This window comes from Staurois parvus, unplaced genomic scaffold, assembly GCF_062004578.1.
Source record: "Staurois parvus isolate SC_StPar_1 unplaced genomic scaffold, SC_StPar_1.0 ptg003727l, whole genome shotgun sequence".
Lineage (NCBI taxonomy): Eukaryota > Metazoa > Chordata > Amphibia > Anura > Ranidae > Staurois > Staurois parvus.
Window position 1 is genome coordinate 18916 of NW_028321523.1, and position 13677 is coordinate 32592.

Genomic DNA, 13677 nt, shown 5'->3' on the forward strand with positions numbered 1-13677 from the left:
TGATTGGACAATTACAGTAATTCAATTGAATCCTCAGCACGCTGCCTGGAAATGCGGGATGTTCTGCCGGACGGCGCGGCTTTTATGTTTTATGAGGATCGCGGCTCAGAGAATCCGATCGTTTGGGAGGATAAATGGATTTTGGAGGGAAGACTTGGAAACCTCGGAGTCCCAGAAAACACGGCCAGCAATTCGGAGGAAAGATTCCACTTTTACTTCATCTCCATTGTTTGAGGTTTGCCGCCTTCCTACGTGACGGAGATTCGATGACGCAGGAAAGTCGCCGGGAGGGGAGTCCCTCCTGAGGGCAGTCCAGACAACGTTCATATATTGGGGTGTACTCTATATTGTGGGTGTATATATTGGGGTGTACTGTATATAGTGGGTGTATATATTGGGGTGTACTGTATATAGTGGGTGTATATATTGGGGTGTACTGTATATACTGGGTGTATATATTGGGGTGTACTGTATATAGTGGGTGTATATATTGGGGTGTACTGTATATAGTGGGTGTATATATTGGGGTGTACTCTATATTCTGGGTGTATATATCGGGGTGTACTGTATATACTGGGTGTATATAGTGGGGTGTGCTGTATATTCTGGGTGTATATAGTGGGGTGTGCTGTATATACTGGGTGTATATAGTGGGGTGTGCTGTATATACTGGGTGTATATAGTGGGGTGTGCTGTATATTCTGGGTGTATATAGTGGGGTGTGCTGTATATACTGGGTGTATATAGTGGGGTGTGCTGTATATACTGGGTGTATATAGTGGGGTGTGCTGTATATACTGGGTGTATATAGTGGGGTGTGCTGTATATACTGGGTGTATATAGTGGGGTGTGCTGTATATTCTGGGTGTATATATTGGGGTGTGCTGTATATTCTGGGTGTATATATTGGGGTGTGCTGTATATTCTGGGTGTATATATTGGGGTGTGCTGTATATACTGGGTGTATATATTGGGGTGTGCTGTATATTCTGGGTGTATATATTGGGGTGTGCTGTATATTCTGGGTGTATATATTGGGGTGTGCTGTATATACTGGGTGTATATATTGGGGTGTGCTGTATATTCTGGGTGTATATATTGATCGATGACACAGAAAAGTCGTTCCTCCTGTTTGCAGTCCAGGCAAGGTTCACCCGGCAGAATATCTCGGTCCCAATCTGGTGCTTCCCACACGTGGATCTGCCTGGTAAATGTTTAACTCGGTCCATACAATGACTACGCCTGCCATAGTTCACGAGGGCGAAGCTCAGTCCACGCACCTCGCCCAGGAGTCTCGTACGGGTGGATCACCACGGTCCTCGTCTCGTACGGGTGGATCACCACGGTCCTCGTCTCGTACGGGTGGATCACCACGGTCCTCGTCTCGTACGGGTGGATCACCACGGTCCTCGTCTCGTACGGGTGGATCACCACGGTCCTCGTCTCGTACGGGTGGATCACCACGTCTAGCCTGGACTATGGGGACCTCAGTAGGGATCACCCTCTGACCTAGTTCATCCGAAGGAACCACACAGACCTATGAGATGGCGGCAGATCCCTGCGCCGACTTCATCGATCACTCGCATGTTACGGATTTTGAGGTACAACTGACTGTGAAAATCTCGCTGACCGTCCTGTATGGAGTGATTCTGCTGGCCGGGATCATCGGGAACAGTGTCACCATCCAGACCACCAAGGTTCTGAGGGACAAGGGCTACCTACAGAAAGGAGTGACCGACCACATGATGAGCCTGGCCTGTTCAGACCTGCTGGTCCTCCTCCTGGGAATGCCGGTGGAGCTGTATTCTGTCATCTGGTTTCCATTTTCTTCCACCTACGGGAACATCACGTGTAAGATTTACTGCTTCCTGTTCGAGGCGTGTAGCTACGCCACCATCTTCCACGTGGCCACACTTAGCTTTGAGAGATACATGGCCATCTGCCACCCCTTCCGCTTCAAGCTGATTGCCGGCACCCGCGCTGTCAAGCTGATGATCTGCTTTGCTTGGCTGACCTCGGTCAGTGTGGCCTTACCGTTGGTCTTCACGATGGGTGCGGAATATCCTCTGAGGTCGATGTCAGGCCGGCGCTCTCCATGTAGCATCTCCAACGCTTCTCATCTGACCACTAATAGGACACTTTGCACCAACCTTCATTCCAAGTGGTCGGCCTACCAGGCCAGCATCTTCAGCGCCTTCGTAGTCTACATCGCGGTTCTGGCCTGCGTGGCTTTCATGTGTCGGAAGATGATGGCGACTCTGATGGCGGCCAAGAAAGGAACCATCACAGTGAAGGGTCCACCTGGGACCACCGAGACCAACGAAATGACTAAAAGTAACAGCTCAGAGGCCAGCTCAGCTCGCAAACAGACCATCATCTTCTTGGGTAAGTCGTGCTCCTGCCTAAGGGTGACCTGTACAGGAAGACATGGGGGAGGGGCGGGGTGGGGGGCGGTAACGCTGCTGCCAGGAGTTCTGCTGATCTTCTGATTTTAACATGGGGAAGGACTAGAACCCCTGCCAGGTTCTCCTGCTCTGTTAGAGATTTCCCCCCACTTCCTGTCCTGCGGGAACCTTTCACAGGAAGTGAAGGAAACAGACAAGAGTCAGAGGTTCCCCCATCCCCCGACTCCACAATAACATTGTCCTCGTGTCCGTGTCTCTGTTGGACAATCTCCTCCACTAACAGGCAGGTCCCTGGGACAGGAAGTGAGGAGAAATCTCCCAACAGAGCAGGGTTCTAGTCCTTCCCTTCTCTATCCAGACCTAAAAAAATGTGTTTGCAGTTTAACAAGCATGTAGCCAGTGAAGTCAGTATTGGTTTTGTCACTGAGATGGAACGTGTGAGGTCAACAATGACAGAACAATAGCAGTTCTATCACCAATAGCCGAGCAACTGGCATTTCCAGGAGATGACAGACTCCATGTGGCTCTGGTGGCCGGCTCTCTATATGACGATCCGCGACAAAGGATTTCATTGTGAGAATCCGAGCGAAGTTCCCGCCATTCCGAGGGGCTGAGGACGGGTCACATTCCGAGGGGCTGAGGGCGGGTCACATTCCGAGCGGCTGAGGGCGGGTCACATTCCGAGGGGCTGAGGGCGGGTCACATTCCGAGGGCTGAGGGCGGGTCACATTCCGAGGGGCTGAGGACGGGTCGCATTCCGAGGGGCTGAGGGCGGGTCACATTCCGAGGGCTGAGGGCGGGTCACATTCCGAGGGGCTGAGGGCGGGTCACATTCCGAGGGGCTGAGGGCGGGTCACATTCCGAGGGGCTGAGGGCGGGTCACATTCCGAGGGCGGGTCACATTCCGAGGGGCTGAGGGCGGGTCACATTCCGAGGGGCTGAGGACGCCTCACATTCCGAGGGGCTGAGGACAGGTCACATTCCGAGGGGCTGAGGACGGGTCACATTCCGAGGGGCTGAGGGCGGGTCACATTCCGAGGGGCTGAGGGCGGGTCACATTCCGAGGGGTTGAGGGCGGGTCACATTCCGAGGGGCTGAGGACGGGTCACATTCCGAGGGGCTGAGGACGCTTCACATTCCGAGGGGCTGAGGACGGGTCACATTCCGAGGGGCTGAGGACGGGTCACATTCCGAGGGGCTGAGGGCGGGTCACATTCCGAGGGGCTGAGGGCGGGTCACATTCCGAGGGGCTGAGGGCGGGTCACATTCCGAGGGGCTGAGGACGGGTCACATTCCGAGGGGCTGAGGGCGGGTCACATTCCGAGGGGCTGAGGGCGGGTCACATTCCGAGGGGCTGAGGGCGGGTCACATTCCGAGGGGCTGAGGGCGGGTCACATTCCGAGGGGCTGAGGGCGGGTCACATTCCGAGGGGCTGAGGGCGCCTCACATTCCGAGGGGCTGAGGGCGGGTCACATTCCGAGGGGCTGAGGACGGGTCACATTCCGAGGGGCTGAGGACGGGTCACATTCCGATTGACCAACGTCTGTGGGATGTGAGAACCTGTCTGAGCAATCGGTCACCTTCCATGCATCCAGACAGACCTTCCAGTGACATTCCTCAGACTCCGCCTATCTCCCTCCTCATCCAATCCCGTCCTTTGTTCTGTTGGTTCATTTTTGTACTTCTCAAATGCAAAATTGTACAATCAGATTGAAGTGTTGAAGTTGGGGCCTGGAGGTGACCCCCCGACTCTGAGGGTCCATGCCCCATATGACTTGTGACCCTAATAATGAGGAAATATTGGGGGCGGAGCTAGAGAGATCATAGCGAAGTACAACGAGTCACAGCATTCGATTGGTCACTGAGCCCCCTTCTGTGGTGGTATGAGCCCCCCTCTGATGGTGAAATGAGACCCCCTCTGGTGGTGGTATGAGCCCCCCTCTGATGGTGATATGAGCCCCCCTTTGATGGTGAAATGAGCCCCCCTCTGGTGGTGGTATGAGCCCCCCTCTGATGGTGAAATGAGCCCCTCTCTGGTGGTGGTATGAGCCCCCCTCTGATGGTGAAATGAGCCCCCCTCTGGTGGTGGTATGAGCCCCCCCTTGTGATATGAGCCCCCCCTCTGGTGGTGGTATGAGCCCCCCTCTGATGGTGATATGAACCCCCTCTGATGGTGGTATGAGGTCCCCCTCTGGTGGTGATATGAGCCCCCCCTTGTGAGATGAAACCCCCTCTGGTGGTGAGATGAGCCCCCCTCTGGTGGTGATATGAGCCCCCCTGTAGTGGTGGTATGAGCCCCCCTCTTGTGGTGGTATGAGCCCCCCTCTGATGGTGATATGAGCCCCCCTCTGATGGTGATATGAGCCCCCCTCTGGTGGTGATATGAGCCCCCCTGTAGTGGTGATGTGAGCCCCCCTCTGATGGTGGTATGAGACCCCCTCTGGTGGTGATATGAGCCCCCCTCTGATGGTGATATGAGCCCCCCTCTGGTGGTGATATGAGCCCCCCTGTAGTGGTGATATGAGCCCCCCTCTGGTGGTGATATGAAACCCCCTCTTGTGGTGTAATGAGCCCCCCTCTGATGGTGGTATGAGACCCCCTCTGGTGGTGGTATGAGCCCCCCCTCTGGTGGTGTAATGAGCCCACCTCTAATGGTGAAATGAGCCCCCCCTGATGGTGAAATGAGCCCCCCTCTGGTGGTGAAATGAGCCCCCCTCTGATGGTAATATGAGCCCCCCTCTGGTGGTGGTGTGAGCCCCCCTCTGATGGTGAAATGAGCCCCCCTCTGGTGGTGATATGAGCCCACCTCTAATGGTGAAATGAGCCCCCCCTGATGGTGAAATGAGCCCCCCTCTGGTGGTAATATGAGCCCCCCTCTAATGGTGAAATGAGCCCCCCTCTGATGGTAATATGAGCCCCCCTCTGGTGGTGGTGTGAGCCCCCCTCTGTGACGGGAGTGACTTTGGGTGGGGGGCCCATGGAACACAGCTCACTTTGGGTGGGGGGCCCAGGAAACACAGCCCCCTTTGAAGAGGTGGGGAGACCCCTGTCTCAGCTCCCCATGTTCCTATTATGTGTAAGCCCCCCTGTGCCTGTTAGGGGTACAGGGTGGAATGTTCTAATATTGGGGGGGGGGGGGGTTGTTCATTGTTCTCTGCCATGTGGCTGCATCCTACTGTTCTATTGTGTGTCTTGCTTGGGAGCAAACTATTATGGGATGTAATGTTTCCGGCAGCCCTTCCCCCTGATGGGACGGCCTGCTGATGTGTTTCCTGTCTGGGTGTATAGCCCCGCCCTGTGTATATATCTTGTATCTATGTTACAATAAAGCCGTCTATTTCCTGTATGGTCAGCGGTGGTGTCCGGGGATCTGTGTTCGGACAGGGAAGGGAGTCTAATGGAAATACCCGAGTGCAGTCGGGGTCCGGTTCCGTTACACCCTCTGATGGTGATATGAGACCCTCTCTGATGGTGATATGAGACCCTCTCTGATGGTGATATGAGACCCTCTCTGATGGTGATATGAGACCCTCTCTGATGGTGATATGAGACCCTCTCTGATGGTGATATGAGACCCTCTCTGATGGTGATATGAGACCCTCTCTGATGGTGATATGTCATTGAATCCGAGCAAAGAGGTGAATCCCACCAAAGTCCACGGGAGGCAAATCCCTATTGTAAGATCCTGCCAGGTTTAGGGTTAATATAAGCCAAGAAAAAGGCGAGAAGATAGACAACACCATCGAGGACCCCAACAATGGCAACCAACATCTCAACCAGAGCTACACACTCCTGTACAAACAAAACTGTGCGACAAATTGTTTATAAACATCGATCAGACGGGAGATAGAGAGATACAAAGTAACATTGTTTATAAACATCGATCAGACGGGGATAGAGAGATACAAAGTAACATTGTTTATAAACATCGATCAGACGGGGGATGGAGAGATACAAAGTAACATTGTTTATAAACATCGATCAGACGGGGGATAGAGATACAAAGTAACATTGTTTATAAACATCGATCAGACGGGGGATAGAGATACAAAGTAACATTGTTTATAAACATCGATCAGACGGGGATAGAGAGATACAAAGTAACATTGTTTATAAACATCGATCAGACGGGGGATGGAGAGATACAAAGTAACATTGTTTATAAACATCGATCAGACGGGAGATAGAGATACAAAGTAACATTGTTTATAAACATCGATCAGACGGGGGATGGAGAGATACAAAGTAACATTGTTTATAAACATCGATCAGACGGGGGATAGAGAGATACAAAGTAACATTGTTTATAAACATCGATCAGACGGGGGATAGAGATACAAAGTAACATTGTTTATAAACATCGATCAGACGGGAGATGGAGAGATACAAAGTAACATTGTTTATAAACATCGATCAGACGGGAGATAGAGATACAAAGTAACATTGTTTATAAACATCGATCAGACGGGGGATGGAGAGATACAAAGTAACATTGTTTATAAACATCGATCAGACGGGGGATAGAGATACAAAGTAACATTGTTTATAAACATCGATCAGACGGGGATAGAGAGATACAAAGTAACATTGTTTATAAACATCGATCAGACGGGAGATAGATACAAAGTAACATTGTTTATAAACATCGATCAGACGGGGGATAGAGAGATACAAAGTAACATTGTTTATAAACATCGATCAGACGGGGGATAGAGATACAAAGTAACATTGTTTATAAACATCGATCAGACGGGGGATAGAGATACAAAGTAACATTGTTTATAAACATCGATCAGACGGGAGATAGAGAGATACAAAGTAACATTGTTTATAAACATCGATCAGACGGGGGATAGAGAGATACAAAGTAACATTGTTTATAAACATCGATCAGACGGGGGATGGAGAGATACAAAGTAACATTGTTTATAAACATCGATCAGACGGGGGATGGAGAGATACAACGTAACATTGTTTATAAACATCGATCAGACGGGGGATGGAGATACAAAGTAACATTGTTTATAAACATCGATCAGACGGGAGATAGAGATACAACATAACATTGTTTATAAACATCGATCAGACGGGAGATAGAGAGATACAACGTAACATTGTTTATAAACATCGATCAGACGGGGATAGAGAGATACAAAGTAAAATTGTTTATAAACATCGATCAGACGGGGGATGGAGAGATACAAAGTAACATTGTTTATAAACATCGATCAGACGGGGGATAGAGATACAAAGTAACATTGTTTATAAACATCGATCAGACGGGGATAGAGAGATACAAAGTAACATTGTTTATAAACATCGATCAGACGGGGGATAGAGATACAAAGTAACATTGTTTATAAACATCGATCAGACGGGAGATAGAGAGATACAAAGTAACATTGTTTATAAACATCGATCAGACGGGGGATAGAGATACAAAGTAACATTGTTTATAAACATCGATCAGACGGGAGATGGAGAGATACAAAGTAACATTGTTTATAAACATCGATCAGACGGGGGATAGAGATACAAAGTAACATTGTTTATAAACATCGATCAGACGGGGGATGGAGAGATACAAAGTAACATTGTTTATAAACATCGATCAGACGGGGGATAGAGAGATACAAAGTAACATTGTTTATAAACATCGATCAGACGGGGGATAGAGATACAAAGTAACATTGTTTATAAACATCGATCAGACGGGGGATAGAGATACAAAGTAACATTGTTTATAAACATCGATCAGACGGGAGATGGAGAGATACAAAGTAACATTGTTTATAAACATCGATCAGACGGGAGATAGAGATACAAAGTAACATTATTTATAAACATCGATCAGACGGGAGATAGAGAGATACAAAGTAACATTGTTTATAAACATCGATCAGACGGGGGATAGAGAGATACAAAGTAACATTGTTTATAAACATCGATCAGACGGGGGATGGAGAGATACAAAGTAACATTGTTTATAAACATCGATCAGACGGGGGATGGAGAGATACAACGTAACATTGTTTATAAACATCGATCAGACGGGGGATGGAGATACAAAGTAACATTGTTTATAAACATCGATCAGACGGGGATAGAGAGATACAAAGTAACATTGTTTATAAACATCGATCAGACGGGGGATGGAGAGATACAAAGTAACATTGTTTATAAACATCGATCAGACGGGGGATAGAGATACAAAGTAACATTGTTTATAAACATCGATCAGACGGGGATAGAGAGATACAAAGTAACATTGTTTATAAACATCGATCAGACGGGGGATGGAGAGATACAAAGTAACATTGTTTATAAACATCGATCAGACGGGGGATAGAGATACAAAGTAACATTGTTTATAAACATCGATCAGACGGGGGATAGAGATACAAAGTAACATTGTTTATAAACATCGATCAGACGGGGATAGAGAGATACAAAGTAACATTGTTTATAAACATCGATCAGACGGGAGATGGAGAGATACAAAGTAACATTGTTTATAAACATCGATCAGACGGGGGATAGAGAGATACAAAGTAACATTGTTTATAAACATCGATCAGACGGGGGATGGAGAGATACAAAGTAACATTGTTTATAAACATCGATCAGACGGGGGATGGAGAGATACAACGTAACATTGTTTATAAACATCGATCAGACGGGGGATGGAGATACAAAGTAACATTGTTTATAAACATCGATCAGACGGGAGATAGAGATACAACATAACATTGTTTATAAACATCGATCAGACGGGAGATAGAGAGATACAAAGTAACATTGTTTATAAACATCGATCAGACGGGAGATAGAGATACAAAGTAACATTGTTTATAAACATCGATCAGACGGGGGATGGAGAGATACAAAGTAACATTGTTTATAAACATCGATCAGACGGGAGATAGAGATACAAAGTAACATTGTTTATAAACATCGATCAGACGGGGGATAGAGATACAAAGTAACATTGTTTATAAACATCGATCAGACGGGAGATGGAGAGATACAAAGTAACATTGTTTATAAACATCGATCAGACGGGAGATAGAGAGATACAAAGTAACATTGTTTATAAACATCGATCAGACGGGGGATAGAGAGATACAAAGTAACATTGTTTATAAACATCGATCAGACGGGGGATGGAGAGATACAAAGTAACATTGTTTATAAACATCGATCAGACGGGGGATGGAGAGATACAACGTAACATTGTTTATAAACATCGATCAGACGGGGGATGGAGATACAAAGTAACATTGTTTATAAACATCGATCAGACGGGAGATAGAGAGATACAACGTAACATTGTTTATAAACATCGATCAGACGGGAGATAGAGATACAAAGTAACATTGTTTATAAACATCGATCAGACGGGAGATAGAGATACAAAGTAACATTGTTTATAAACATCGATCAGACGGGGGATGGAGAGATACAAAGTAACATTGTTTATAAACATCGATCAGACGGGGGATAGAGATACAAAGTAACATTGTTTATAAACATCGATCAGACGGGAGATAGAGAGATACAAAGTAACATTGTTTATAAACATCGATCAGACGGGGGATAGAGAGATACAAAGTAACATTGTTTATAAACATCGATCAGACGGGGGATAGAGATACAAAGTAACATTGTTTATAAACATCGATCAGACGGGAGATGGAGAGATACAAAGTAACATTGTTTATAAACATCGATCAGACGGGAGATAGAGATACAAAGTAACATTGTTTATAAACATCGATCAGACGGGAGATAGAGAGATACAAAGTAACATTGTTTATAAACATCGATCAGACGGGAGATGGAGATACAAAGTAACATTGTTTATAAACATCGATCGGACGGGGGATAGAGATACAAAGTAACATTGTTTATAAACATCGATCAGACGGGGGATGGAGAGATACAAAGTAACATTGTTTATAAACATCGATCAGACGGGGGATAGAGAGATACAAAGTAACATTGTTTATAAACATCGATCAGACGGGGGATGGAGAGATACAACGTAACATTGTTTATAAACATCGATCAGACGGGGGATGGAGATACAAAGTAACATTGTTTATAAACATCGATCAGACGGGAGATGGAGAGATACAAAGTAACATTGTTTATAAACATCGATCAGACGGGGGATGGAGAGATACAAAGTAACATTGTTTATAAACATCGATCAGACGGGAGATAGAGATACAACATAACATTGTTTATAAACATCGATCAGACGGGAGATAGAGAGATACAACGTAACATTGTTTATAAACATCGATCAGACGGGAGATGGAGATACAAAGTAACATTGTTTATAAACATCGATCAGACGGGGGAGAGATACAAAGTAACATTGTTTATAAACATCGATCAGACGGGGGATGGAGAAACAAAGTAACATTGTTTATAAACATCGATCAGACGGGAGATAGAGATACAAAGTAACATTGTTTATAAACATCGATCGGACGGGGGATAGAGATACAAAGTAACATTGTTTATAAACATCGATCAGACGGGGGATGGAGAGATACAAAGTAACATTGTTTATAAACATCGATCAGACGGGGGATGGAGATACAAAGTAACATTGTTTATAAACATCGATCAGACGGGAGATGGAGAGATACAAAGTAACATTGTTTATAAACATCGATCAGACGGGGGATGGAGAGATACAACGTAACATTGTTTATAAACATCGATCAGACGGGGGATGGAGATACAAAGTAACATTGTTTATAAACATCGATCAGACGGGAGATAGAGATACAACATAACATTGTTTATAAACATCGATCAGACGGGAGATAGAGAGATACAACGTAACATTGTTTATAAACATCGATCAGACGGGAGATAGAGATACAAAGTAACATTGTTTATAAACATCGATCAGACGGGGGATGGAGAGATACAAAGTAACATTGTTTATAAACATCGATCAGATGGGGGATAGAGAGATACAAAGTAACATTGTTTATAAACATCGATCAGACGGGGGATGGAGATACAAAGTAACATTGTTTATAAACATCGATCAGACGGGGGATGGAGATACAAAGTAACATTGTTTATAAACATCGATCAGACGGGGGATAGAGAGATACAAAGTAACATTGTTTATAAACATCGATCAGACGGGAGATAGAGAGATACAAAGTAACATTGTTTATAAACATCGATCAGACGGGAGATAGAGATACAAAGTAACATTGTTTATAAACATCGATCAGACGGGAGATAGAGATACAAAGTAACATTGTTTATAAACATCGATCAGACGGGAGATGGAGATACAAAGCAAGATTGTTTATAAACATCGATCAGACGGGGGATGGAGATACAAAGTAACATTGTTTATAAACATCGATCAGACGGGAGATAGAGATACAAAGTAACATTGTTTATAAACATCGATCAGACGGTGACATTGACGTTGTCTGCTGGTCTCATATGATGACATTGTACAATCATATCACCGTTTTTTCCTTTCTCGGTTGAATTGCCCTCCATCCATCTGACATCGGGAGACGAGATTCCGGTTTCATCGCAGACAGGTGGGACGATTTCCTCATCGATCTTCGGGGTTGGGCCATTCGAAGAATGCCGCCATACACAGTCAGCGAACAGACGGAATCATCTGAAGGAAACGGTTGTGTGCCAAAAACGATTATCAAATCCATCAATTTAACAGACGAGATCCCAGCGGAGCCGTTCTCAGTGCGGAGACGGAGCGCTCCATACACTCCATCCAACCACAGAGCCGCCGCCCACCATGACCAATGAGAGGAATTCCACAGACGGTGACAGCCACACACCTCAGACCGACAAGAGAACTGACAATAAAACCGATTTCATACAATCCCTCCATCTGATTAGTAAGATGTAGTCTGTGCCCCTCGTATGAATGTAGAACACGGAGACCCGCCTCCCGTCCTACAACTCGATTGTACAATCTCTATACAATCTGCTATCGATCTACCAGAAAGGCAAAGTGGAAGCAGAAACAATCGATTTGATGTGTATACACATCCTACATGAAGGACCACGCAGGATGATGGGGGTCCCTATCTCAAAGGATGATGGGGGTTCATGTCTTGAAGGATGATGGGGGTTCCCGTCTCGCAGGATGATGGGGGTTCCCGTCTCGCAGGATGATGGGTGTTCCCGTCTCGCAGGATGATGGGTGTTCCCGTCTCGTAGGATGATGGGGGTTCCCGTCTTGCAGGATGATGGGTGTTCCCGTCTTGCAGGATGATGGGGGTTCCCGTCTCGCAGGATGATGGGGGTTCCCGTCTCGCAGGATGATGGGGGTTCCTGTCTTGCTGGATGATGGGGGTTCATGTCTTGAAGGATGATGGGTGTTCCTGTCTTGCAGGATGATGGGTGTTCCCGTCTCGCAGGATGATGGGGGTTCCTGTTTTGCAGGATGATGGGGGTTCCCGTCTCGCAGGATGATGGGGGTTCCCGTCTCGAAGGATGATGGGTGTTCCCGTCTCGCAGGATGATGGGGGTTCCTGTTTTGCAGGATGATGGGGGTTCCCGTCTCGCAGGATGATGGGGGTTCCTGTCTTGCTGGATGATGGGGGTTCCCGTCTTGCAGGATGATGGGGGTTCCCGTCTCGCAGGATGATGGGGGTTCCTGTCTTGCTGGATGATGGGGGTTCATGTCTTGAAGGATGATGGGTGTTCCTGTCTTGAAGGATGATGGGGGTTCCTGTCTTGAAGGATGATGGGGGTTCCTGTCTTGAAGGATGATGGGGGTTCATGTCTTGAAGGATGATGGAAGGTTTTTATCTACAACACAACAATGATCTGGGATTGTGGGACAGAAGGAACGTTATTTATTCGTCTCTGTAGTTCCTTCGCTCTGCCTCTCCGTCGTCTCTGTAGTTCCTTCGCTCTGCCTCTCCGTCGTCTCTGTAGTACCTTCGCTCTGCCTCTCCATCGTCTCTGTAGTTCCTTCGCTCTGCCTCTCCAGCGTCTCTGTAGTTCCTTCGCTCTGCCTCTCCATCGTCTCTGTAGTTCCTTCGCTCTGCCTCTCCATCGTCTCTGTAGTTCCTTCGCTCTGCCTCTCCATCGTCTCTGTAGTTCCTTCGCTCTGCCTCTCCGTCGTCTCTGTAGTTCCTTCGCTCTGCCTCTCCAGCGTCTCTGTAGTTCCTTCGCTCTGCCTCTCCAGCGTCTCTGTAGTTCCTTCGCTCTGCCTCTCCGTCGTCTCTGTAGTTCCTTCGCTCTGCCT

The 13677-nt window shown here is 46.8% G+C and overlaps 1 protein-coding gene across 1 annotated transcript; it reads left to right on the forward strand.

Annotated features, from left to right (window-relative positions):
- The first annotated feature begins 1291 nt into the window (after positions 1 to 1291).
- Positions 1292 to 12224, forward strand: LOC149427474 (G protein-coupled receptor 39-like). The gene is made up of 2 exons (XM_089667993.1): positions 1292 to 2385; positions 11992 to 12224. The coding sequence occupies exons 1-2, from the start codon at positions 1545 to 1547 to the stop codon at positions 12222 to 12224; spliced, it is 1074 nt and encodes a 357-aa protein (XP_089524119.1). The 5' UTR covers positions 1292 to 1544.
- Positions 12225 to 13677: the final 1453 nt, after the last annotated feature.

What these genes read in the sequence shown, in the direction of transcription:
- LOC149427474 (XM_089667993.1), top strand. Translation starts at nt 1,545, where the DNA reads ATGGCGGCAGATCCCTGCGCCGACTTCATCGATCACTCGCATGTTACG. An exon ending in ACAGACCATCATCTTCTTGG is followed by an intron (nt 2,386 to 11,991) that starts GTAAGTCGTGCT and finishes GTTTCATCGCAG; the next exon opens with ACAGGTGGGACGATTTCCTC.